This window comes from Tetrao urogallus (genome assembly GCF_951394365.1).
Source record: "Tetrao urogallus genome assembly, chromosome: 20".
In the NCBI taxonomy this organism is placed as follows: Eukaryota; Metazoa; Chordata; class Aves; order Galliformes; family Phasianidae; genus Tetrao; species Tetrao urogallus.
In genome coordinates this window covers 3,543,555-3,570,313 of record NC_136833.1, presented here as the reverse complement: position 1 = coordinate 3,570,313, position 26,759 = coordinate 3,543,555, and the positions used below count along the sequence as shown (strand labels likewise).

The 26,759-nt window shown below is 50.0% G+C and overlaps 1 protein-coding gene across 1 annotated transcript; it reads right to left on the bottom strand.

The window, feature by feature from the left end:
• Positions 1–12,299: 12,299 nt before the first annotated feature.
• Positions 12,300–19,154, bottom strand: P2RX1 (purinergic receptor P2X 1; the record flags this gene model as incomplete). Its single annotated transcript, XM_079545266.1, has 12 exons — positions 12,300–12,344; positions 12,631–12,723; positions 13,134–13,199; positions 13,474–13,564; positions 13,701–13,831; positions 14,312–14,453; positions 15,347–15,427; positions 15,661–15,757; positions 16,114–16,183; positions 16,427–16,498; positions 16,918–17,065; positions 19,018–19,154. 12 exons carry the CDS (start codon positions 19,152–19,154, stop codon positions 12,300–12,302), a joined length of 1,173 nt encoding a protein of 390 aa, XP_079401392.1.
• Between the last annotated feature and the right edge of the window lie 7,605 nt (positions 19,155–26,759).

Here is a 26,759-nt window from a genome sequence, read left to right as displayed (position 1 = left end):
CCAGTTCTTACTCTTTTCCTCCCAGTTTTTCCCCAGTCTGATTTGCAGTTATTCATAAGAGACAGGGAGGGAAGTGCTGAAGAAGCAAAGCACTTTTCCAGAGTAGCACTCAACCTATTCCAGGGGTAAAACCATCGATTTCCTTCCATGTTACATCCACCACTTTTCACATGCTGCAGCTCCTTCCCTATTGGAACTGTGATTCATCCTTAGATTCATCCCAGGTTCCTGACAAGGACACAGCTTCCAGCTTCTTGCCCACAGACAGGCAAAGCCTCATGTGCTAGAGCTGTGCATGGGGGAGTTTGGTAGCAGAGACCTACCATGAAGCAGCAGCTACAGATCTCCTCCAGCAGGGCTTCCATTGAGCACCCCACCAACCTACAGGTGGGAGAAGGAAGGAAGCACCCTCACTGAAGCTTTTATCTTAGACTATTGTGCTGTTAAGCCCTTTAAGTTAATACGGCAACAAAAACTGCAGGGTTGATAGAACCTTTGCTGCATTCACAAAGACAGCAAGGTAAAATTGTGAATCAGTTGAGTAACACAGGAATAAGGGAGGAACACCAGCCACCAGAACAGCAACAGATGGCTGCATAGCACTGCTCTCATACAGCGTTCAGCTGCCAAATGTAGGTACTGAAGTCCAGGTCAGTAGAGCATGATCTCACACTCCTTGGTATGACTCATTTGTATCCCCATCGCAGAGGCTAACAGTTGTAAATCCAACACTAATGCAACTTCAGAAGGTATTATTCAGCCTGGGCTTCCCCAGCATTTCTTTACTCCTCTCTTCCCCACCCCAGCTGAGCCCCTCATGTTGCTCTGTTTAACACCTTTGCTATGCACAACAGTGTTTGGGTCCATCTGTGAATTGGGGCTTCATGTTACCAAGGAAATCCATAGCAGAAGGAAAATGAATCAATCTGTGTTAATATCCTATATAGCATACCAGCCTTTTGCAGTTCAGAGCTTTGTGGGTCTGTAGGAAATGCATCTATTTAGTATGGAGTTCAAGAGTCATGGCAGAAATAATGTGAAGTAAGAACACCAGAGGCAATATTTTTTTTTCCTTTGAAGGTGAAGAAAATGTTATCCACAGAACTGTGCAAAGATGCACAGTGAAAGAGGGGCCTAATAGTTATTCATAGTGTATCATTAAATGCCCTCACAAGGTCACACAATTAAAAAAACAAAAAAACAAGAAGTCAACAAGAAAAAACAAGCAGTCAACCCTAGAACCATACGTGGGATATGACACCAGAATCACAGGATTCAGGGAGCTGCTCTCATCCTCCCACCTTGAGAAGCAACTCCGTGCTTCTGACCACCTATTAAAAAAAAAAAAAAAAAAAAAAAAAAAAAAAAAAAGCAACAACTCTTCCACCCCAGCTCTGCAGCAAGGACTCCAATCAAGAATCCAGGCTCTTCTGCCAGCTGAAAAGGATGGGGTGTGATCCTTCTCATTTACAGTGGTGTAGGAAAGCAGAGACTAACAGGGAAAAGCAACTGCAGAAAGCAGCAATAAAAGAAATGAAAATAAAAGAGTGAGGCTAGTGAATTTGGTCCACTGACCTCAGGGAAGTAGCTGCCTCTCAACAGTGGTATCAGCAAAACAGAAGGCTAGGCTTCTGTGGCCTTCCTGTTTGGAACCTGGTCTGCAAAGTGTGCAGCACAGGAACAGGAAAGATGGAAGGGCACTTCCATCTCAGAAAGGCACATATACACGTGCTGCTCCAGCACAGCATGGCACATCACAGCCTCACTGTTTGTATTAACACCAGAATAATTAGAGCAGTCACTGTTAACTAGCTAACAACTTCACCATATACTCTGAATAGCATTGAAGAATTAATTACAACACTTCAGAGCCTTCCCAGAATGCAGCCGCTGATCTACAGAAAACACTGAAACCAGCCCAGAAACAAACAGGCTAAATTAATCCCAAATGGCTTCTGGAAAAAACCACACAACTCTCTCTGAGGTACTCACTCTAAAATAATGCCTGTCCAGGGCAGCAACCCAACAGAAACAAGTCCTCAGCAAACCACACCTTTATCACAAGGCATGACTCAGCTCACGAGCTGGTTGCCATCAGAAAATAAAATATAGGGATTTATTTTCAGCCAAGTTCACTCCCAAACCAGCAAGTTTCCAGGATGAGAAGCTCTCAGCTGCCATGGGACAGCTTTCCCTTTCAATGCAAGTCTCAACTCACAAAGACACTGTGTCCTCAAAAGGTTTTGACCTTTCAAGAGAACTTCCCCATCCAGGGACACAAGCACATAGCAGTGAAATCATACTCCAGTGTCACATATTTGACACTTATGACAAATATTTATACTTCTCCATCTGTTTCTGTCCCTATCACTTATGCCAAATATAAAATTGAAGCCTGAAATTGAGTACAAAAATGTTTCCGAAGATTTAACCCACTCTAAGAAACATTACCAGCAAGTTCAGCAAATCCCTAAGCAAATTAGAAGTACAGCTAAGCAGTGTTTGACTACACCCTGTCATTAATGATAAACTTTGTCTGATGACCATATTTGTGTAGGTTACAGGAAAAAAAAAAAATGAAAAGCAGCACCTCAATAGCTGGAAAATAGGAAAGGCAGAGTCAAATTCCCAGATGGTTTTGGTTTTGCGGGCTTTTTTTTTTGGGGGGGGGGTTGATAGCCTGAAGTTTAATCCTGGGGAAAAAGTTACACTTGTTCATTTGTGGCAGCCCTAGAAGTAAGGCACAAGCCTTACCCAGGAACCCTAGGGGACCCCCTTGCTTTGCCACAGCTTCTGTTTCACCTTCAAACAAACAAATCTGCAATTCCGGTCTAGTGTGTATGTCCCTAACTAAACATTTTTTTTTAATCACAGAATCACAGAATTGTAGGGGTTGGAAGGGACCTCCAGAGCTCATCGAGTCCAACCCCCTGCCAAAGCAGGTTCCCTACAGCAGGTCGCACAGGTAGGCATCCAGGCAGGTCTTGAACATCTCCAGAGAAGGAGACTCCACCACCTCCCTGGGCAGCCTGTAATTATGATCAAGGACAATCCTTAAAGACACCACTTGTGTGTCTTTAATATAATTACACAAGTCTGAAAAACAGAGTTTCTGGAGAGATAGAGAGAAAGGTATGCATACCACCTTACACCTCACCAGCAGCCACAGATCAACAGCCACTCTCCCACACATCTATGATATTTCTTCCCATTTTTATCTTCCATCCAATTTACAGTTATCTTCTCTTAAGCACTTCAGACAGTTTTTTTCCAAGCACATCAAGCTTAACCACCATCTTAATTAAAACCACATGCTTAATTACATTATTTGATATCATTCATACATCCACTGTACGCAGCACTTTGATGCTTTATCATAAAGATTACTAACTACTTCAGATCTGCCACAAATGACTGAGTTATGTCAGCAATTGCGTCTATACACTTCAATCCTCCTCACTGCTTTTACAGTTTAACTGCCTGTTAGATGACTGGGTCACCTACCTGCTCAGACACTTGCTACAGGATGTCACTTGCTTTGAGAAGCTAGTGACATAAATTGATTCCATATCAGAGAAGAGGAATTTAAAGCTATGAAGAAAAAAACTCAGCAGAAGAACCTGAACTTGAAGAACTTGGTGAAGACTGTCTGTCTACCTTTCCTGAGATGCATTTGCTTTCTTATTTTTAAGGCATAAACCAGTAACATTTAACCTTTTTAACATTGATATCTAATTTAAATCACATGCAACCCAGGCCTTGCTTTTGGCAAGTAGCTGATGTGTAACTCGCCTCCTCACTGGCCCTCAGTTAACTTGCTGCACTGCCTGCCTTCTCCAACTGCCAAACTTCAGCAGCAGGGTAGGGCTGGGCAGCAGCCAGCATCTGCCAGAGCACAAGTTAGAGGACAGTGCAAAGTCACCTAGAAGCAGCATTTGCTCACTTTCCTTCACACAGGTGTCAAAGAAGAGCTGCTACTCAATGCAACCTTTGCTACTGACCTCAAGCAAGCCATTTTCCCCTCCCATCATTTGTCTCCTTACACTGGCTGCATGCACAGCATCGGCACAGAGCCCCAAAAGGGAACTGCCTCCTCCCCCCACATCAGTGTTTGATGGTGCTTTGAGATGAGCTGAACAGACCCATCTACCCTCCTGCTCATCAGCTACCTGCACTTCAGCAATGGGCAGGCTCTCCCCAGACATATTCTCAAGGCAGAGTAATTGCACATATTGATTTCAGATGTTATCAAGCAAACTGCCTTCCACAACTCCAACATGGACACTAACCCGACTGCGAGCTCCCCACTAACACTCATCCCTTCCACTCCAATAGTGCAGCATGTCCTGATTTGCACCAGATTTCTCCTCTCAGCCAGAGACATACTCTGGAGACCCAGAAGCCATCTAGCTCCCCCAGCTTTTATGGTAGCTTTTCCTGAAGCTGCCTTTTCCTACTCCAGGTTCACAGGGAGTCTGTAAAGGCTCTAAGATCAGCAGATACTGCATTGAGACGTGGCTTGCAGACTGGACCATTCCTTCCACAGTTAAAGAAAGGCTGGCACAAACAACTGGGTTAATACAACGTTCAGTAACTTCAGGAAGCAAACACCAGCAAAAGACAGTACTCTGGCAAGCAGACTCTCAGCTGAAGCATTGAGTGGCAAGCTCAGCATAGTGCCACTTCTTCAAACCCAGCCAATGTCTAAACCACATAAGCTCCAGTGGTGACTGCTACTCAAACAGCACTTCTTCACAGCAACCAGAACATTGCTATACTGCCCTTTTAAACATTTTGTCTGCTGCAGCAGGACCGGAATTACACCAGGACTGGCAGCAGCTATCCAACTGCAAGGAAGATCATTGCCCACACATGGTTTGAGAGAGAAAGTATCTATCTTCAACAGCATCCATCGTAGGGCTGTAGTAGTGCACTGTGAATGGAAGAGGAAAAAAAAAAAATATTCTTCCAATGCCTGGGCCAGCACTACGGTCAGATCTGCATGACCTGGGACTCATAGGGTCTGCAGTACTCACCCACTTTCCCCTGTCCAGTTCCATCAGCTGATGATTTGATTAAAAAAATAAAACCTTGCACACAGATGACTCTTGCTGCTCCCCACCCAAAACCTCCCATCCCTTTATGCAGAGAAATTAGTCAGACTGCACATAAACAAATTGTCTACAGCGTAACCAGTGACACACTGAGTAGGAACAAGGACTGGTTTTATACGTGGTATATAATTTATCACTGAAGGCAAACACCCCATAACTTTCTTGAGACACGTTGAGTCCCTTAAGGAACTCCTCCTCACAGCATAGCAAGATGCTTTCCCTCTTAGAAGAAGTAAGGACTTTGGCTGAGATTTGTACGCACACAAGCAGGATTCAGCATCCTTGTACTCACCAAGCTGGCAGCTGCAGGATGGCACACAATCAAGCAGGGACCCTTCTGCTGTTCTCTCATCTGTACCTATAAAAGAAAGAACCTGAGACTCTTCCTTTGATCTCTGCAGCAGCGTTTCATTCATAGATCCAGGAGCATGATAACGTTTTATTAGTTTAAAGTAAAAGATACAAAGCTTCTGTGGGAAGAGGAGACAAGCCCTATATTGCAGGCTGACCAGCTGCCCACTGCAGACACCTCTCAAGAGCCCCTGAGAAACTCCACAATCCTTCCCAGCAAAGAAAAGCTGGTCTTTGAGAACCAGTTAGTGCAAGAATCTTGTGCCAGGCAAAGATAACCAGCACTTCAAGAACACTTCATTAGAAGCATTGGCTCGGAAACCTATGGCAGAAGTTAGGTTCAAACAATGTGCAGCACATCATTACTCACTAGGGCAATACTGGGGCAGACAAGAACTCAGGACACCAGGTCCTCTCACAGTTTAGCTCCAGAAGAGACTGGATAAACTGAGAGAGCAAGCTCAGCCTGCTCTCTTCATAGGAAGATGGCCAAGGTGCCATCCTATGAACAATACCACAACTCATATCAACTCCAAGCACACCAACTCCAGCCACTGAAACTTATTCCAAAAAGCAAGGAGAAGAAATAGCTGGAGACAGGTCCAGAACAGAAGTACTCCAGGCAGCAAACAAGGCAACCCCACTCAGCACCTACTGAAGCTTAAAGCCCAGCTCTCACATTGCATTCATAACACGCCTGAACTCCTCGCTGGAACGATAAGAGGCCAGTGCTGACGCTCCTAGTTGCTAAGATCGGGCCTTCTTCAGGAAAGAGCCAAAGGAGAGCACTGAGGAAAGCAAATTCCTGCTGTGCCTGGGGACGGTGCAGCACTGTACCACAAACCAGCACTCTGCCTTTGGGTTTCCCCTGCCAGCAACAGAGATAACAACTCCCTTCTTGCTTCACCCAGCTCCAAAAGCAGCGCTTCAAAGGCAGCCCGCGTCAGACGGCACAACACACCGAGACTGCCGCAAGTTGACACCTTATCGGGAGCGGCAGCGAGAGCTTCATTGGGAATCGCGGAGCCTGTTGGAAAGGAAGCAGTTTCCCACCGCGGGCACACCGCTCACCACCCGGCTTTCGGAAGGATTTCCCCCCCCTCGTTTATTCCACACACCCGGAGCCCCAACCGCCGCTCCCATCACAGCCCCGGGACGCCGCGGGCTGACGCGGCCCCGCATTGCCCCCAGGCTCCTCACGCAGCGCGGCCTACGAGGCCGGTCAAGACGGACCCCGGCTGAGGCGACGGACGCAGAGAGGCTCCGGGCGCGCTCCCGCCCTTCCCGCCCGCTCACCTGCCCTCGGCCGCGCGCCGCTCCGCTCCAACGTGCCGCCGTTTGCAGCGCCCGGACAAACTCCCCGGCACGCGCCCTATCACAGCGCGCCGCCCCTCGGCCGCCCGCCCTCCATTGGCCGCGCGGGATCGGAGCCCCCCGCCCGCCGCCTGTAAATAACCGCCCGCGCGCGCGCTCCTATTGGCTCGCGGCGGCCGCTCCTCTAGCGGCGGCCGTTGGCCGTGAGGTGAGGCGAGGCGGCGCCCGGTGCGCTGCGGCGGTTGTGAGGGAAAACCCTGTTTTTGGAGGGGGCGTTTGTCCGTGTTGTAAAAACAACAAGCACACCTGGGCTGCGGGGTGAAACACGGGGGTTTTGGCTAGTTAGCTTGGTGAAGTGTAGCTGGTAGCCCAGCGCTGCTATGGAGCAGAGGTCTGCTGCGTGCAGGGAGCCGTTTCAGGCTGTGAGGGACAGACAGCGTAGGGATCACGGAGTCCTAGAGGATCCCAGGTTGGAGGGGATCATCAATTCCAACCCCCTGACAGTGTGAGGGATGGACTGAGCAAGTAGGTGTGGCTGCTGGCTTGATTATTAAAGAATTCTTGCGTCCAGCTAAATGATTCCTATATTAGAAACCTAGGAAGGATCATCAGAGAGAAAACCCAGAGGAGAACACTCTCCACGAATCAGAAACATTGGAGCAGAGAAGAACTCTTGGATCTGGTGAAAGCAATGTGATGTTAACGAGAGGGAGGTTGGTACAGCCTGCTAATTCTGGTTTTTACTATTAGCAGTTCAATTTTTAGTCCCTTTCAAATACAAATGGTGCATTGAGGGCATGGCTTCTGAAGGGACCCAGCTGGATTTTCACAGAATCACAGAATCACAGAACTGTAGGGGTTGGAAGGGACCTCCAGAGCTCATCGAGTCCAACCCCCTGCCAAAGCAGGTTCCCTACAGCAGGTCGCACAGGTCGGCATCCAGGCAGGTCTTGAACATCTCCAGAGAAGGAGACTCCACCACCTCCCTGGGCAGCCTGTTCCAGTGCTCCGTCACCTCACTGTAAAGAAGTTCTTGCGCATGTTTGTGCGGAACTTCCTATGCTGCAGTTTCCAGCCGTTTCCCCTTGCCCTGTCTCCACTCACCACTGAAAACAGTCTGGTCTCGCCATTCTGTCCCCTACACCATAGATATTTATAGACCTGGATCAGGTCCCCTCTCAGTCTTCTTTTCTCCAGGCTGAACAGACCCAGTTCACTCAGCCTTTCCTCATAGGAGAGATGCTCCAGGCCCTTCACCATCTTCATGGCCCTCCGCTGGACTCTCCCCAAGTCTTTTTTCTCAGACTCTTTTTCATTTTCCACCGTTGGATAAATTATCTGCCCTTCCAGGCCACGTTTGGTCTCTGCAGAAGGCAGCAAAGCTGCTGTGGAGAGGCATCCTTGTAGCAATTTTGGGTCCAGAAGTGGCTTAGGTCTGTGTTCATGGTGCCACATCCTTTGAGGAAGGCAGCAGTTTCAGGATCACATTGAAGAATGCTCTCACTCCCTCAGAGCCTTGGGTTTGTCTTTGCACCAAGGCAGGGCTGGTTGCCTGTGAAGCAGGCAGCTTGGGGACACAGCATCACTGGCTTCACACCAACTCAAACAAAGGCAAGGAGAAATCAGTTCAAATCCTGGCACCACCTCTGCTGCTCGTTGTCAATTCTCATTCTAATTCAGCTAGAAGCACACACACACAAAAAAAGGTCTGTGCAGCAGTGGCACCCATCTCATCTCCATGGTCCATAGCACAGGTCCCTGCATGCACAGCTATGCAGTTGGGTTTCAAATCCCTGGCATCCTTCTCTGAAAGATCCAAATGTATAAATATAAAAGCCCCATTTCACAGGGACGTCCTGAATAACCAGCAGCAGGGTCTTGCTCATACAGGTACAGCTTAGTTTCTCTCCAGCAAGGAAACGTTCAACTTCCAGTTCTTTTTGCCATAACTGTTGCCAAGAAACATTTTCAGGGGTTTCAGAAATCATTTGGAATGCTTCACTGTGAACTTTGACATGCCCAGAAGATGACTAAGAAGTGCTGAAGATTGTCCCCTAAAGACCTGTCTCCTTTAGCATCAGTCACTTTAATGAAACAGTGACACCTGAAACAGTCTTAGCACCATCACCAGGGTTTGAAACTTTTGCCTCAGGCAAAGGCACTGTCCCAGTGTAATAACTTGGGTAACAATCCTCTGTCACAAGCTGCTGTTTCTCCCAGAAAACAAAACCCATGTGCCTCAGTTTCCTCTTTCACAACACATAAGTGGTTGCACTACAAAGCACCAGTGACCAGTTCAGAGAGTCCCAAATAACGTTTAACTGATGCTTCTACCATGAAGGCTGTAAGAAGGTTAAAATAAGGCTTTGGTATTCTGTTCATCAATGGTTGGGTGTACAACAGCCAGTAATGAGTATTTCCCATACACCTGGGTTCAAGGACTGCTGGTTAACCTGTCCCTGATTTATGGTCACCCAAGGGAGGCTTCACATTTTCCCAGGCATTTCACAGGTATGTTTGGTAAAAAAGAGTTGAAGCCTTCTTTTCTTTAAGAACAACATGGGCCACGACTCTTTGTGGTGCCATAAAGCAGAGCAGAGCTGTGCTGAGTGCTGCCAGCTGGAGTGGTCCCTGTTCACCAGCACTGAGGAGCTGCTCCATTGACTTCATGGCTGCTATATTCAGAATCCACTTGTCCACTTTTGACTTTTATGTTTTCTAAAATTAGCCAATAAAGCAATTAGAAATAGATAACAGAAGGAGAGAGGGCTTCACCAGTGAAAGAGAAAGAAAATAGCATGGCATAATTTGGAGCTGGCAGCAGCGAAAATGAGCTGTACCAACCTACTGCCACTGGGAGTATGACTGCAGGCACAGCTGCAGATGTCTGACGTGGTAATGGCAGAGAGGGACCTTTCCACATGCACTACAATCTGGCCGGTTAGGACAGAAAGAAATAAAACCATCACTGAGTGCTGGGAGGACATAAATGTTGCTGTCAATCCTGAGGATATATCCAGCTGAATGTCAAGAGAGGAAGGGAATGAGTGTAACCACAAAAAATTTCAAGCTGGAGAACTGGGTTAAATATAAAAGGGAGTGCCAAAGAAGGAATGAGCGGGTTCAGAGACAGGAGAGATCGTACAGGAAAAAGGTCATCTCTTTTTCAGCATTACTCGTTCTTAATTTGCATTGTTATGGTGTATAGAAGCACCAGGTGGAAATGGTGGCCTCATTGTGCTGGGAATTGTGTGCAAACATAATGATCAAATGTTGCCAGCTCTGCAGAGGCTGAAATATCATTCCCCATCTCTGCAGAATCACTAACCAGTATAATTATTGCAGAATAAGTTTTTCTGCAATTGCTCTTCTGGAATATCTGTACCATTTGATTTATTCCACAGTAACCAAGCCTGAGGGGAAGAAAAGATAGATTCATTTCAGCTCCCACCTGGTGACTTTCACCACCAGTAATAACCGCTCAGGGGCAGAATCTGCACCTGCATCTTCACCCACATTCACAAATTGTTTGTGCTTCAGTTTCCTTTTTGCATGGAGACAGCACTGCGCTCCTGGCTCACTCCCCTCAGAACAACCATGATAGGTGCAGGAGTGCTGCCCTGGCTACACTATACTGGCAGTGTCGTGCACAAGGGCTTGTTGGTCCTGTTAGTAATGATTAGAGAATAGCTAGAGAATATATTTTTTCTTTTGTGTTTTCCATCTGAAAGGGATGGAGACAGCATTTAATTGTTGAAGAGTTACTTTTCTATTAGCAAGTGGGTGTGGACAAGCAGCTTGTGTTGCTGAAGGTATTAAAATTGCACCACGTGGTCCTGCAGGAGTGACTGGGAAGTGAATGCAAAGCTGAGGATCCCCAAAGACTGTGTATCTTAAAATGCGAGCAGGGAGACAGAAATAAACCCTCCTGTGATTTTTAAAGCAGTTCTGAGACTATTAGGGATCCCTGCTCAGAGGTTGTGAATAGGATCTTTTACAAAGAGCATTTTCCTAATTTCCTATTCTGTGTTTAATAATTCCAAGGAAAGATTTGAGGTTTAACATTACAAGTGGGTTGACAGATTAAGGAGGCAGAAACAATTCCCTGCTCTACTTGCAGTGCTGCCTGCAGATTGACCTCGTGTAAATGGGTGCAGAGGTTAAACTGAGTGCTCCTGTTTTGCTGATTCTCATCTTCGGCTGCTGAGCTGCGGTCTGCCAGTCCCCTCTGCTGGCTGTGGCGTGCTGAGGGCTGTGCTGCACTGCATGTTGCATGATGCCAGCACGGAGGATTAACAGCCCTGGACTCAGCCTCATCTCTGCTCCACTGCTTCAAGCACCTGGCACCTCTCTTACAGGGCAGCAGCAGGAGAAAGAGTACCAAAAAAAGGAACCAACTGGGTAATCTTAAAAAAGAAAAAAAAGAAAAAAAAAAAAAAAACTTCGAAACCAAGGCATTCTTCTCGGAGCAGATAAGTTCCCTACTGGGAATGTACAACTAGATGTTAAGTTTGCTGAGCTCGCGGCCAAATTTAATGGCCTCTGTGTTCCACAGGAGCCACTGTGCCTGCTCCCACCCTGACATATCGCTCAGCATCCCAGCAGCCCTCTGCTGCACACCGGATTGCTGGCTGATCCTGCAGTGCGGACAGGGGTTGCTCAGGGCAGCTTTGCAGCTGGGTGCAAGGAGCTGAGAAGGGCAGCGGCAGCAGCAGGGCTGGCACCAGGCAGCAGCTCCTGATGGCTCACTGCCAGCCAGCCAGCATGTCTGAGACGGAAACCCCAGTGAAAAGGCTGATAACAACCCATGCTTGCGGCCAGAGGCCCAGCGGCCCTGCACGGGAGGGCAGAGCCCAGGGGAGTCTGCACCAAGTCCAACACGGAGCCTCCGTGCTCTGACACACTTTGCAGCATTGCTCTGCGTGCACAAATTCCCTGGTGCCAAGAAGCACTGTACACCAGAGCAAGCATGGGCACTGCAAAAGGATGTAGTAGAAAAACTAAAGGTTTATTTTTATTATTATTTTTTAATAAAATACATTCTTACAAAATAACTCTTTCTCTCCCATGCTGATGGGCTGAGCATGGTTCTCACTGGCTCTCCTTCCACCCCCTCTCCTCAATCTGGATGTGCTCAAGGCTGCAGGGGCTTGGAGTGCAGGACACCTCAGCACAGGTCCAGCACTCCACACAAGGCTGGTGAAGGTCCAGTGGGTGCCTTAGTGAGAGCAGGTCCCCAGTGGCCCATGCAGGTGCTACCTGCTCCAGCATCCCAGCAAGCCCTGTGCCCAGAATTCCCGTGAGTCGACATCGGACGCTGCTCCTGCTGCCTTGAAGCTGGTGATGGGGATGACGACTGCATTTTGGAAGAGGAGAAGGAAGAGGGTGCAGGTCTATCAGGCAGTGTGGATGCTGCAGATAAAGGGGCACAGTGGGTTTGGGTGTTCTGTCCTCACAGCTTCTTCCCAGGGTTACCCCTGAGACCCACCACTCCCGACCTGGGGAAACCCTGCTCACCTCTCACTGTGCACTGTCCAGCTTCTTCCCTTTCTTAGTTGACCTTGACTAGGAGTTAAAAAAGAGAAAATGGTAATGCTTTTACAGAGCCCCCCACAAAGGAACATTCCTAACATCCAACATGTAAGATGAATTTGAGGGGATCTGTTTTCACATCCTATGAAAGGACATGGAACATTCCATGGTTATGGGGATGTTCTCAGAAAGTGATTTGGGAACGTTTTGGAGAGAATATGGGGGCTCCGGGTTCCCACTTCTCAGGACAGTGCCTGGGTGCTCCTGGATGCACGCACCTTCATTCGCCCGCCCAAGGGAGGAACATGCCAGTACTCACAGGCTCCTGTTCTGCATACTTGAACTTCTTCTGCTTGTAGTAGTCCCGTCCTTGGAGAAAATGCAGCAGGAGCAGGTCACAGAGGACAGAGGCCTTAAAGCAAATCATAGGCAGGGTTGGGGCTGCCCTCCAGCTCACCTTGCCCACTATGCTTCCAACCCAGTTTGCCCTATGAACTGGGGTCCCTTCTGCTTCTAAGTGCTGAAGAGCACACAGCTTCCTGAAAGCCGGGTTAGAGCATTTAGAACAGAAGTGTGCTGGATCTGATACTGAGCAACTTAAGCCATCAGAAGTTAAGTGCTTCCCATTTAGGTACACGCAGTGCACACACACCCTTAGGATTATGCAGAAGTTTTTGTGTCTTGCATCAGGATCAGGATCCCAGGATGCTCTGTAGGATGGCACTCCCCACAGCAGGAACAGGGGGCATGGGGTCACCTCCTTCCTGAGAGTCACAGCAAGGCTAGTGAAGCTATATGAAGGCTGGAAACATCCAAACTTACCACTCCAAAAATACCAATCCCAGAGCCAATCGTGGTCATGGTGGGGATGATGTCAAATTTGCCTGCCTGCATAAAATGAGATAGAAGTGGTGTTGTGTGACAGTGGACTCACAAGGAAAAGATGTGACTGCTCCAGGTAGGGTTCCAACTGCAGAGCTCACCACTGCTCAGAGAAACAAGAGCTGAGTAAGGACTGTTTTTAGCATATTGGTCAGAAAAAGAATATGATTGGCTTGGGTTTAGGCACACAAATTGAAATTATTTCACTTCCTATATTTGTAACTAAAAAGGGACACCCTTTAAATACTGCCAGTGGGAGCACCACGAGGAAAGCCCTTACCTTGCCATTCACCAGGATGTCGAATCGGATCCCAAACACCTTGTACAGTGTCCTCTTTTCCATGTCATCTTCTCTGTAGTATTTGGCATATCTGTCCCATTAAATGGGGAGTGTTAATGGTTCATTTGGGTGTTTATAACCCCCTGAGTCCCTTCTGCCATCACTGGGTGCTGTGGGATCCCAAAACCATCACCTCCAGCTTCTGCCTGTAGGAGGAGTGCCCTCACCTGAAATTGAAGCCTGGTGAAACGTTGCTGTCGTCATTGTAAAGGCCGTGGAACTGGTAAATAGGTTTGCAGTACCGGATAGGCCAGTCGAGGTCACAGTTCCAGTCGATGGTGATGCCCACCACACCGCCCTGCAGCCAAGAGAGCGGTCACTGGGGCTGCACTTAGGACCAAGTCCATACCCTCTTGTTCCTGATCATCATGCAGAGCCCAAGGAATGGTTTAGTGGTTGGCAGCCCTCCCACGGCAGGTTGTTGGTACTGGGTGATCTTTGAAATCTCTTCCAACCCAAGCCATCCAATGATGCTGATTCTATGAATAGTTCTGCAAAAGAGTGCTCTATGGCCCCTATGGAACAGCCTGTCCTTGCCTGATTTCTCCCATGAGCTTTTCCTCTGGTTTAATCTCACTGCATCAAAGCATTACTTTTAATGGCTTACATTTAAATTTAAATCAGAAAAAGGCTACATCCACAGAGCTTCACCATCCATAAGGGATTTAATTCAGGCTCTTCTCTGCAGCCCGGGGAGAGTGCATCCCTTGTCCCAGTGACACCAGCCCTGGTATCCCCTCCCCATGGCTGCAGGGGACAGCAGCAGAATCTTCCTTACCTTCACAGCCAGCATACTGAAATTTTGACCTGATTCCTTCACGACATATCCCAGGTCGAACACAGGGCACAAGGAGTCGGTGACTTTGTGGTACGTGCATTTCTTCAGGTACTGCGTGGTGACGCTCTCCACTAAGTTGCGCCTGCGAATGACAGAAAATCAAAAGGGAGTCTGAAGATCTGAATCATTGAATCGTTTTAATGGCAATGGAGCTCCAGAGGTGCCTGGCCCCACATGTTGCTCCAGCTCGTAGATGTCTCACAGCATCCATAGCAATCCTCTGCCATCTCCTCTAGAAGGGACGATGATGCCTTGCATGCCACTCATCTCTGCCCTTTCTCCCCAAAATAGCCTTTCCACGAAGCCTCCTAATCCAGCTGGTTTCACAAGCGTCATGCTTTGGTCATCCCCATCCCATCACTTCTGCTCAGCTCTTAATTAGCGGCAGTGATCAAAGACAGGAAGTCCCCTCCTGACCCCAGCTGGCTGTGGCTTCCCTCGCCTTCCAGAATCTGCTGTCCCTGCCATGTCCCGCTCACACAGCCCCAGTCACTGCCCCTGAAGAGTGGGGACATGACCAGCTTAGCGAGAAATTTCCCGTGCTCAGCACAAATAACTTCTCCTAATTTGCTCCAAATCAGATATGTGAGTGGTGGCGTCACAAATCCCTGTGTGCTGGCGTGTGTCTGACCCCACATCCTACTGCTTTGCATTTTTGAGGCAGCAGGCTCATCCTGGCTGTTCATACCACACTGCCTCATGCAGTGTTTTAGTGCTTTCTTATGGGGAAAAACAGGGAGAAAGAAGGGAAGGGAAAGAGATTAGTTTCAGCAACCCCTTTCCTACAGCCACCAGCCAAGCTGAGACAGATGTGAAAGGGAAATGTTCATCTCCACCAGCTCATCTATATGGATGTTGCAGTCAGACCATCCTGAGCAGGCTGGTGGGGGATGCCATCCTCTGTGAAGGCAGATGCATCCAGGGCTTCCCCCTTAGGGCCACGGCCAAGCAGAAGTCCTCTCACAGACCTCTTACCTGGACACCTTGAACTTGGGGAAGGTGATGCTGTTCTTGATGAACATGGTGAACTTCTCTACTTCTGGCAACAGGGCAGGGCTGAAAAACACAAGTGTGGGCACATGTCCACGGCAAGGGGGAAAAGCACTCTGTGTGTGCTGGGAGATGCTTCATGGTGGTCCATGGAGATGGGAGATGGAGCTCATGGCAGAGCACGATGTTGCTGTGAGGGCAGAGAGAACAGAGCGGGGCCACGGGGCCATGCGCAGAGCCCAGGATTGCTCTGCCAACCCCAGCAGGGTGGGAAATAGGGCAGCAGCATCTCTGCTTACTTGGGGATGGGGTAGTCCACTTCAGCAGGGCACCAGCCAAAGATTTCACAGGTCTTCACTGAAGTGTTGAAATTAACGCATTTGCCTGTCATGATTCCTGTGGGATAGAGATGGCTGCTCACATCCCTGAACACCGGGGAACTCAGCTTAATGCTGGGATCTGTGGGGTCTGGCTGGAGTTCCAGCTCTTCCAGAGATGTCCAGAGCACCACACACTCAGTTCTTTTGGGCCTCTTTACAAAAAGCACAATTAATTGTGGCCAATTAGCTGCTAGAAAGCTATCAGTTTGATAGCTTTGAAAGCTATCAGTTGGAAAACATCCAATTGCCTTGACTAGTTTTGTCAGGAAGGGTTTTTGCAACTCAGCCATCACTTGGAAGAGGAAAGCAGGGCCAGCCCCAGTGGGACCCTTTCCCGGGATGCTGCACCACAGCATCCACAGGTGACTGTACCTTGCCCCTGGCGGCTGTATGTCCCCTCACTGCAGTCGCTGTCCTGGCTGCAGAGACCAGTGTCTGGCGCCTGTTTGGAGAAAGGCACTGAGCATTGCATCCCAGCCTCATATCCGTGCTTTCTGTTTGTCCCGTTCTGGGGACAGAACTCATTCATACGCCTCTTCCCAGCCGAGGGCATCCAAAATAAGCAGGGAAAAGAGGAGTATTTTTTTTTCCAGTTCCTCACTGTCAAAATTACTTCCTCAGTGCCACCACCACAACCCTCCAAGTTACAGAAGCTGTGACCACTGAAGAAAGCAGGTGTGTTTACCTCAGGGCAGGTTCCTTGTTTCTGTCCAGGGGTGATAATGAAGTTGGTCATCACCACAAAAGAACTGTCCCCCTGCAGAGACACAGCCAAGGAGCTGATGAGTGGCACGGTTGGCAGTTCCTTTATAGAGGAACCTATTCTGCTGGCACAGGGGACACCAAAACCACCAGGGCCTGGCTGGGCTGGTGGCTTCTTCCTCCTCAAATATGGGCTCTCCTTGAGGTGCTATGGTGTCACCAGCCCCAGAGATAGTTCAGGACCCTTTCTTCCAAAGGTGGAGGTATTGTAGGAGCTTTGGTCTTTGGTTAGGTGGCATCAAGCATGCCCCATCAGTGCTGGTGGGCCCCAGGCATGGGATGCTCCCAGGTGTGCTATGTGGGCAGGGGGTTATTGTGGGAGCCTCCTGCTTTGCACCATGGAAAGCCCACATGGTGCATAGGGAAATTCCTGGTTGGGGTGACAGCAGTCCCCAGCCCCTCCTGCCCCCTTACCTGGGGTGGGAAGACATAATCCACCACATCCCAGATGTGTGGACCCAAGGTGCTCTCGTTGGTCATTGTCAGGCCCTTGAGTTTCACTGACACAGAGCTGACGATGCTGTCCTGTGTCTGGTAGCCCTTCTCATAGAGGAAAACCCACCTGTATGGGGAAAAGCAACTGGGTGAGGATGGCAATGTGGGCACATGAGGCACCCTGGGACAGGACAGGATGAGGGACATCATGGGGGATGAGGGCAGATGCCACAGGCACAGCTCTGTGGCCCAGGTACCATCACCAGGGGGGGATATTTCCCGAATTTCCTCTTGCTGAAGCTCACCCACCCTGTGCTCAAGGCATATGCTATAGCTGCAGGACCCAACCCTTGCCTCAGGCTCATTTAATTTGGGATGTGTGATGCGTTTTGTGGTTGCAGGCACACAAAGGTAGATGGAGCAGGATTTGTAGGCACCTGGGATAGAAGCCTATGGTGGGATTGTAGCAAAGGCTGCAGGATGCCTGCATCTCCCAGCTGGTTGCGGGGGCCAGCTCCTGGCACTTTTTAACTCAGGGCATAAACAAGCTGCCAGTGGATTTGCTCTGACTCGGGGAGACTATAAACATGGGCAGGCGACCATTCTGGATAGCATTCCCGGCACTAAAAAAGGAGCGCTCTGGTTTTCGTCCCCGCCTGGTGCTCTGCCCTGCAGCTGCCGGCCCTTCTGGGGACACTGTGGGGATGATGCTTTCCGGTGTGCCCTGAGACAAGGGGGCAGCACCCAAGGATGGAAGCAGAAATCCATGCGCTCCTGAAGAACTCTCCTTTTTCACCCTAAACTGTACTGGGTTGTACAATCTATATTGGGCATCTTCTCCTAGCTGTGGGCTGGGAGCTGGGCAGCCCCACATTTGCCTCCATCCTGCATGCACACAGGGGCTGGAGGGACCCAGTGTCTCCTCAAGCAAGGGGAAGAGCCATCAAGCACAGAGCTGCAGGACATGCCGGACCTTCCTCAGTGCTCACGTCTCTGCTGATAGCATCGCAACAGCACCGTGCCAGCATCCTCCTCTGTCCCTGGGCATCACTTCCCCCACTGTTGGCATTTTGTTCTCTCCCTGCTGCCCAGCCCACTTTTAGCTGGGTTACTTAAGTTGCGGTTCCTTAGGAAATCCTGCAGCAAGCAACCGCCCCTGTGTGTTCGCCATTTGTCTGCAGTTTGGGCTGAGGTCCTGGTGAGCCAGGCAGGAGTGAATCGGGATTCCACCCCACAAAGGGCAGCTCTGGGGTGCTCCCCCGAATTCCAGGGACAGAGGGGAGACGCTGTGATGGGTGCTGCTGCTCCCGGGGCACTCTGGTTTTGCTCTGAGCTCCATGTGCAATAAATACTCACTTTTCCCCCAGTTCTTACTCTACTTTTCCCACTGTGCCATGCCTCCCTGTCTATACAAACTCTCACACATGCTGCTTTCCAGCCCATTAGTGCACAGCAGTGATTCCTGCATCATTCCCAACTCTTGTGTCCCGTAACATTGCGTCTTGTGCTGGCAAATCCCCATTGCAGAAAGGATCCTGATGGTTGGAGGCAGCCCTGACCAGCCTTACCAGGCCAGGGTACCTGAGAATGTGTGTCCCCACATAATTCCAGCCCACCTGCCTCTTCTGTGCCCTGTTTTTAAGCCGCTCTTGGGGCTGCCTCCTACAAGCAAAGGAAAACAGGGCCCTGGAGTGTGGCCTCCAGCAGCCAGGGAGGGCACAGGGAAATTTATGGTCCTGTCTGCAGCCACTTGGGGCTCACAAATCACCGCGCTGGCCCCAGCTGCTTCTCATTTCATACGAAAGAAAATAAAAATAACAACAGATTCTCAGGCCGGCAGCCAGCAGCTGGAGCAGAGCAGAGGGCAGCTCAGCAGGCGCTGAGGCTGGGCAGGGCTCGTGGCTCTGCACCGCTGGGATGGGAAGGATGTGGGGAGCAGCCCCACAGCATCCCCACGGAGTGACGACGACATGGGAATGCGATGCCGTCACCGTATACCCCCCCACGTTGGGATATGGGAGTGATGGGAACCTCCTTCCTCTCTCCATTCCTACTTTTCATTTAGGAAAGCAAGCTCACCCTATGATGTACGCCAGGACGATGAGCTGGATCAGCCGGAAGGTCAGTCCCACCTTCTTGTTCCGCACCAGCACCATGCGGGGGGTGTCATACTCGAAGAGGAATGAGGACAGCTTGTCCATGCATCGCTGCCCCATGGCCACGCCGGGGCTGTGCCGCTGGCCCCAATGCTTGCCACCGCCACGCGGCTTGGGCTGTGCCTGCCGTCACTCCCCTGTTTGCAGAGGGATTAAAGTAAAAATAAATAGAATGATAAGGATAAAAAAAATGCTATCGGTGGTGCTCTGTGCTCAGCCGGGCTGTCAGGCTTCCTCCTCTGCACAGAGACGGGTTTTCCTCTTCCTATAAGTGCTGGGCTGGGTGCAGCAGTGCCCTACATGGTGTGGGGGTGGGACGGGTGCTGAAGCCCTCCCTGGGACTGGGAGGGCTCGGGGACAGCGGGATCAGAGGCACCCCAGAGTTTGGTGCCGATGGTCCCTGAGGTGGATTTGGACTGTGGGTCTCCCACTCTTTTCCCTAACCTGTATCCCACTCAATGTCCCTAAGGCCACCTCTGACCCCATGTCACCATGCTAGATGGGGGCACGGGAGCCCCAACCCAGCACTGGGCACTCAGCCACAGGACCCCGGCCTGGCTTCCTTCCACAGCTCAGCTGCCCCACTGGGAATTGGCTGCAACCCAGCACTTGCACGGGCTGAGTCGAGCACTGCGAGGCATCTCCAGCATTTCCTGAGAGGTTCGGCTGGGAGCGGGGCTGGCGGGATGCAGGCAGGGATGATGCAGGCGGGGGCCATCATGGGCAGGGGCTGGATCCCACGTACTGGGCTGAAATTCAGGGCCTGACACTGCTGCAATGGACAAAGCACAGAAGTGTTGGCTGCAGGAACCCATACCTGCACTGCATCCTATCAGCTGTTCCCTGGGGTGGGGCTTGCTTTGCTGGGGAGTAGCTGGGGAAGGTTTTGGGGTGTCTCCAAAGCTCCCAGCAATGCCAGTACTCCCTGCTGCACTCCTGCCAGTACAGGGAACAGCTCCTGGACAGAGCTGAGGGGCACCAAGATAAGAACGTGGCTCTGCTCTTCCTCTGTGTTGGGGAACCGCTTTTGAAAACACGGAGAAGTTTCTCCTGATGGGTTGAATCTTCCAGAACATTCCTGTTAGCCTCACCGATTGCCCTTTGCTTGGCATTGCGCTCCTGTTGGCTCCGCATGCTGCCACCCCACAAACACAAAGCGAGCAGAACAAATCCAAGCACACCGCAGGAAATGGGGAGCATGGGAGAAACCCAAAGCCACAAAGCCCGGGGCCCAAGATCAGATGCTCGGTGGCATGACTACATCCTGACCCCAAGAGACATGAAAGCAGCCACACAAAGAGCCAAAAGCAATGCAAAGAGCTGATGCTAATCACATAAGATTGAAGGCCGATACCGCTATCGAGAGCGGAGCAGGCAAACCTTATAAGCTGAGATATCTGTCAGGAGAGCAGCAAATAACTTACTGTATGAAACGAGGCCTTTTAGGGAAGGCACTTCACCCCTGCCAAAGCCATGGGGATAATGAAAATAGGACAGCTAAATTTAACAGCAAAATGACTTGTAAAAGAGTCACATCCAACCTTCTCCTTGGTACTCGGAGTCAATAAAATGGTTATAACATGGATTTAGCAAAATAGTTTCCATCGGGAGATAATGGGCACCACCCGGCACGATGTCCCTTGGAGCCACATTGCAGTGGGCATGCAGCATCCAGCACCATGCCTGCAGCACCCAACCGTTGGCCGATCAGCAGCCAAAGCTCGCCTACTGCACCTGGCCCACATCTCTGGGCTCACATCTCCCTGGGCTGAATGCTTGTTAAATGACTTTATGGCAGGGAGTGTGAGTGATGGCATTGCCAAGCTACCTGTTCCCACAACAATGTGAGGTGGCACTGAGCGGTGCCAGCTGGTTGGCATATCTGCGTGCCATCAGCACTGTTTGCAGTGATGCTTCTCCCTGGAGATAACCTTGCAGCTTGCCAGATGGTGGACGTAGGGACGCACTGTGCGTGAGCCCATGAATTAAATGGTGTTTGTATGGGACATACCTGCCCCTGGGCTGTAGTTGCCTGCAGAACTTCACTGGGTTCCTGGAGCCATGCTGCTGTGCAGGTGCTGGGATCCCTGTGCCGGACTAGGGCTTCCCTCTTAAAGTTCTCCGGTGAACATGTAACTGCAAGGGCTAACAAAAAGATAATAAAAAAAAAACAATGGGGACAGAGCATAAAACTCTGGACAGTGAGTCCATCAGCTCCATTCTGGGAGATAAAAAAGCACATAATGGCAAACAAAGCATTAACACCCCAATGTTAGCACTTAGGACAGTGTTGCCTAAATGCTGGCTTAGGGCTACTCTCCCTGCCTGGCGCTGCCAAGCCCCCAGCACCAGGCTCACTTGCATCCACTGTTCTTATCAGCTCCAAGGGCTGGGACCAACCCAAGAGCATCCTGGCTGCACTGCTCCTCCTGCCCTGCTCATTGCACAGCCTCTACTTAGGGCTATCCAGAGAAAAAAATATATATATATGTAGTATTCTTAACAGGGACATCTGGGAATACGAGGGAATCCTCACTTCACAGTGAAACCTGGACCACCAAAGGGTTCGCAGAGTGGGTTTGAAAGCCACCACACATACCCTCATCCCAAAAAGCTGGGGTTGGCACTACCCAGGCTTTCCAGGCTCTCAAGCATTGCTTTTCCAAAATATTCTAGTGGGGGGTGCTGGAAATAATAATAGATGAAGTTCATTACACAATCCAGACTCATGCTTGGCAGCTTCCAGCACGGAGCTCTGAATTTCAGCACAAAAAATGTGCAGCACGCTGCAAATCTGGGGGCTGGAGGGAACGAAACACAGTGACAAGTGGGGCAGAAATATGACAGCGGGGTGCAAGGGAGACCTGCGCTGGCTGAGGTCACCAGGCAGAGCCCCTGAGTGTCAGTGGCCGCTACCAGCAATTTTAGTTGTCCTGAGCCCTGTGCTCCTGCTGGCTGGAGGAGATGCTTCCACCTCCCATAGGAAGGGCAGGGAAAGAAAAACCTAAAACTGGCAGATACGTACAAGCGAGGGCTACGAAACGGCATGTTCAGCTTTCTTTCCAATTTTAACTTGTCCTTGACCTCCCTTCGTTCCTTCCCAGCAGCGCTGGCTCTGCTCTGCACAACGCCCCAGTGCAGACAGACAGACGGATGTTTTTGGTGGTGTTCAGTGCTTGGCAGAGATGTTTGCATCCTGGGTTGCCACGGCAACTCGCATCCCTGGTTGCGGGCTTGGCAGCTGCAAGACAAGCGAGTGACACCAGGATGCTGAGGGCACCGATGGGTTTGGTGCATCCATCCTATGCCAAAGGCTTCCCATGGGGTACAGAGGCTCCTTTGGTTACTGTAGGATTAGCACACGCTCTAGGTGTCGGGTTCTAATGGCACACACTGCTTCACTGGTGAAAGGCACAGTGATAAAGAAGGGATTGGGGGAATTTTGTGCTCACTGTGTTCCCAGGAGCAGCTCTGTTGGGTTGGTTTGATGTCCAGCTGTCATGGAGGTGGCCCTATGGCAGGCTGCATTCAGTGCGTTCGGCAGGATGATGCCAACCACTCTCCTCTTCCAAAACCCTTCATGGCTGCTCCATGGCTCTCTCTTAGCCCTTCCTTAGGACACCACCAGCTTTGCAGCTCCTTTCTCCACCTTGTTGCATCGGGAAGGGACACATGGGGCCCCATCACAGCAGAAACACATGGAGGGACTCACTGTGAACTCTGATTTGGTCCAAAGCACAATGGGGCAGGATTTTCCATGCAAAACATGACCATGAGAAGAGCTTTGGGTGATCTGGGGCCATGAGTTTCCATCTCCAGCTGTTCTGTTCCACTCCCTAGCAGAGGCCAAATGCTTTCATTATTCCTTCTTTATTAATTATTTCTTTCAGAGATCATTGCAAGGCTTATCCAAACCTACTCAGCCGGGGGGAGTTAAGGTGAGGACTATTCTGGATGCAGTCAAAATTAGCACTGTTATTTGTGTTGCAAATTAGCTGGTACTTTAAAAATTCCCAAGTTGGATCGTGACACTTCTTTCACTTCGCCTTTTGTCGTCTGATGCCAGAGACAAGCTCAGCTCCATTTCTAGTTTGGCTGCCCTGAGAACCCACAAGAAATCCCAATCTGGTGAGCACAGCTCCTTTTAGGGCTGAAGAATGCCCTCAGACACTACGTGCAGCTCCACGAGCTCCCAGCTGCACCCCAAACCTGCACAGGCAGGCAAGGGCAGGGGAGAATGGCAAAAAAAAAAAAAAAAAAAAAAAAAAAAGCACAAAAAACACAGAAGATCCAGAGTTTTCCAGTAAAATTGCTTTTATTTCGGTAATTTCCTAAGTATAAAACAAATCAGCCCAATATTGTGTGAACAGAGTGGTCGGCGTGCATGTGACGGCGACAAGCCTGGTGGCTGCACCGCGGGCACTGGGACGCGACATCAGAAGCGATAATTGAGTGGAAAAATATCTCTCATATAATAAAATAGGAAACCTCATTTCTTTCAGTTCTACCCCTCGAGTAACACCCTCCCCCCGCCCCAGATATAGTGATTTATCTCTTGCTATGAAGCACAAATTCAGATTCTGGATTCGGTGTGGGCATCCCGAATCAATCCACAAGCACATCCCCAGGCTGAAGGCATGCTATGGCCTCAGTGCTCATCCTCCATTGGGCCTCATGTGCCCAACCTGAGCCCCTGTCACTGCCACTCCATGCAGATTTAGGCTCACTTCATGCCCCGCACCTACCCAAAGCTGAATGGCACCGAGAGGGCAGGACCAGGGCTGGGTGCACCTTTGGCATCTGGGCTGAGAGACAGAGTCATGCTCGGTGTGGACCAAAACCACAGTAAATCCCACTGCGATGCTCTTGGTTCTGGGACCTCTCATTTGCACAAACAGCAGCACACAATAAAACCCTGTTCTGCCATTCATCCTCATCCAAGCACAAAGGAAAAAGCATCTGGTCTGTGGATATTCTCCTACTTCACTAAAATATCTATAAAGCCTCTGGAATGGAGTGAAACCCAACCAGAGGGGGGGAGAAATTAAACGACGAGGGGAAAAAGAGAGATGTGGTTCAACCAGTGAGAAGGGGAAATGGGATGCCTGCTCCGAGTTTCCGGCACTCATCACCTACTTCTGAGATGGGTCTGGAAGTTCACAAGGAGAAGGTAAACGCAGTTGGCTGCTGCCAGAAGAACAAACCTTTGGATGGGGCTCTGTTCTGAATTCTTGCCCACAACAGCTCATATTTGGTAACTCACAGTGCAGCCAAATGGCAACACAATGGCACAGCACTGCCCATGGTGGCATGGTGTAGGTCAATGGGAAAGAAACCTGGCATCACGTTAACAATAAAATGACCCAAACGCCATCTGTTCCAACAGCCTTCTGCTGGTGGGCACAGAGGATGTCTGCTACCACCACCCCAAGCTCTCTGGCATCATAGGAGACCAAGCATAAATCACAGAATCATAGAATTATATAGAATCATTTAAATGGGAAGGGATCTTTAAAGGCCATCTGGTCCAGCAGGAATTTAATGAAGAGTTAAAGTGCCATGATTTCATCTCTCTGAGATTTTTTTTCTTTTAATTCTCCATACATATTAGAGATTCCTACCCATCACTCAGTGCTCATTACTGGGACCTTTGCACACACACACATCTCGGGTCAAATGAACAATCCCACAGCAGCCATTAGGCTCAGGGTGAGCAGATGGACTGAGCAGGTCCTCTTTGGTGGGACAGACAGTTGGACTGACACGTCCCAGGAAGAGGCACTGGGAAGCTGAAAACCTCACCAGATCCTACTGATGGGCTGGGATGCTCTGAATCAGCTCTGATCTCTCCCAAATTATCTTCCAGCCCCAGAGAAACAGAAGAACATCTCCTCAGAAGTCCCTGAGCTGGTGCTGGATAAAATACTGTGCCGACATTGGGTGCTGGATGAAATTCCTGCTGGGTATCACCCTGCACAGAGAACTGGGGATGATCTGTACCAAACCACGGAGAAATCCACCCTTTTTGTGAAGGGCAAACCCACACCTGCAGCCCTATGGAAGCCCTGTGGAAGGTGGAAGCAGTACCTGGGGCATGTCCTGTTCCTCTGCACCAGGCTGAGTCTCATCTGTGGGGAAAATTGCCCTTTAAGAGGAATTGGTTGTCCCCATGGAACACCAATGAACTCAGACATAATGTTTGAAAAATAAAACTTCTTCAAGACAAAGTATAATAATAATTTTTAAAAAAATCAGCAACAACCTTCTTCTAACCACAGAGTAACTATAAAGATCTTCCTAAAGAGCTCCATATTAAAATTCCTTGAATACATTATATATTAAATACAGTAACAACATCTCATGCAAGGTTTTCTGTACAATTAGATCAGCTCAGTAGTATAACAATTCTGTACATTCCCATTGGTCTGGGGGCTCTGCTCATCTTTGTCAATGCTGGTGATGGAGAAAAGAAAGAAGGATGGCTTCTGCTCGTAGTGCCCAGGGCAAGGTGTGATCCTGCCCGTGGGAAAGAGGAACAAGAAAAGCACTGGAAGCTTTTAAGAGGCAAAAAAAGTGAAAGAGCAAGATGCTATCACAATGCCTGGCTCTAGTGCTGTTGGGTCCTCCAGGCTGGGATTTAGGAGAAAGCAAAGGTAGAGGGTAGCTAAGCATCACCAGGATGGACTGTGGGGAGAAGGAAGGAAAACGGGAGGGAGCATGTGGGGAGCTGGGATGGATGACCCACCCTGCAGCTCCATGGACTGAATCCCAAAACTGCCCTGATCCACCACCTCCCACTGCAGCCTGCACCATCCTCCTGGAGGAAACAACCAAGCTGGTGTCCCACCAAGGGGTGCTGCTGGGGGACCTTCTGTACAAGCATACATTCATTCCCTGATGGTGGGTGTCAGGGATGTGCTGTGCAAGACAGTGGGGCTCCCCACAGCAGAAGACACGAACACACAGTTCCCCTAAGGGCTTACGCTCTATGCACAGCTCCTGGCAGGGAAATAATTGAAAATAACTGAGCAAAGGAAGCGTGACCAGGAGCAAGTGGGGACACGAGGATGCCTTGTTCGTCCCCACGCTTGGCTTCAAATACCTCCAGAGGAGATGGCTGCACCTTGAGCAGTGCAGGTAGGAGCTCACAAGACATCAGATAGAGGGGAACGGACAAAACCACGCCACGATTTGGTGTGGAATGAACCTGAGAAGGCGAAGGGCCAGAGGACAGCAGCACAGGGAGACCTCCAGCTTCTGCTGCACACACACACACAACCATGGCACCAGCGGTCCTCCAGGACACCTCACCCTGATGCTGTCCCCAGCACCACCGCACCCCACAGACCCCATCTTATGCCTCAAACCCCAACCCCCCCATGGCTCCCTGCCCTGACTCAGCTCACTGTGCTGGGACAAAGCTTTGTGAGAGGGCCTCCAATGCTGCAGGAACAAATCCCCAAGGAACCACGTTCCGACCACACCGTGGCCCTGTAGCTCCATCCCCAAAGCCCTCCGCCAGCTGGCCAGCGATTGCACTGTTATGTACAGGAAGAGGAAAGCGACGAAACAAAACAAAACAAAATCAGGGTTTTTTCTTTTCGACGATTCACCCGCATTTGTCTGGTAGTGGGACACATGCATGTCCTGCTGGCTGCTCACGGT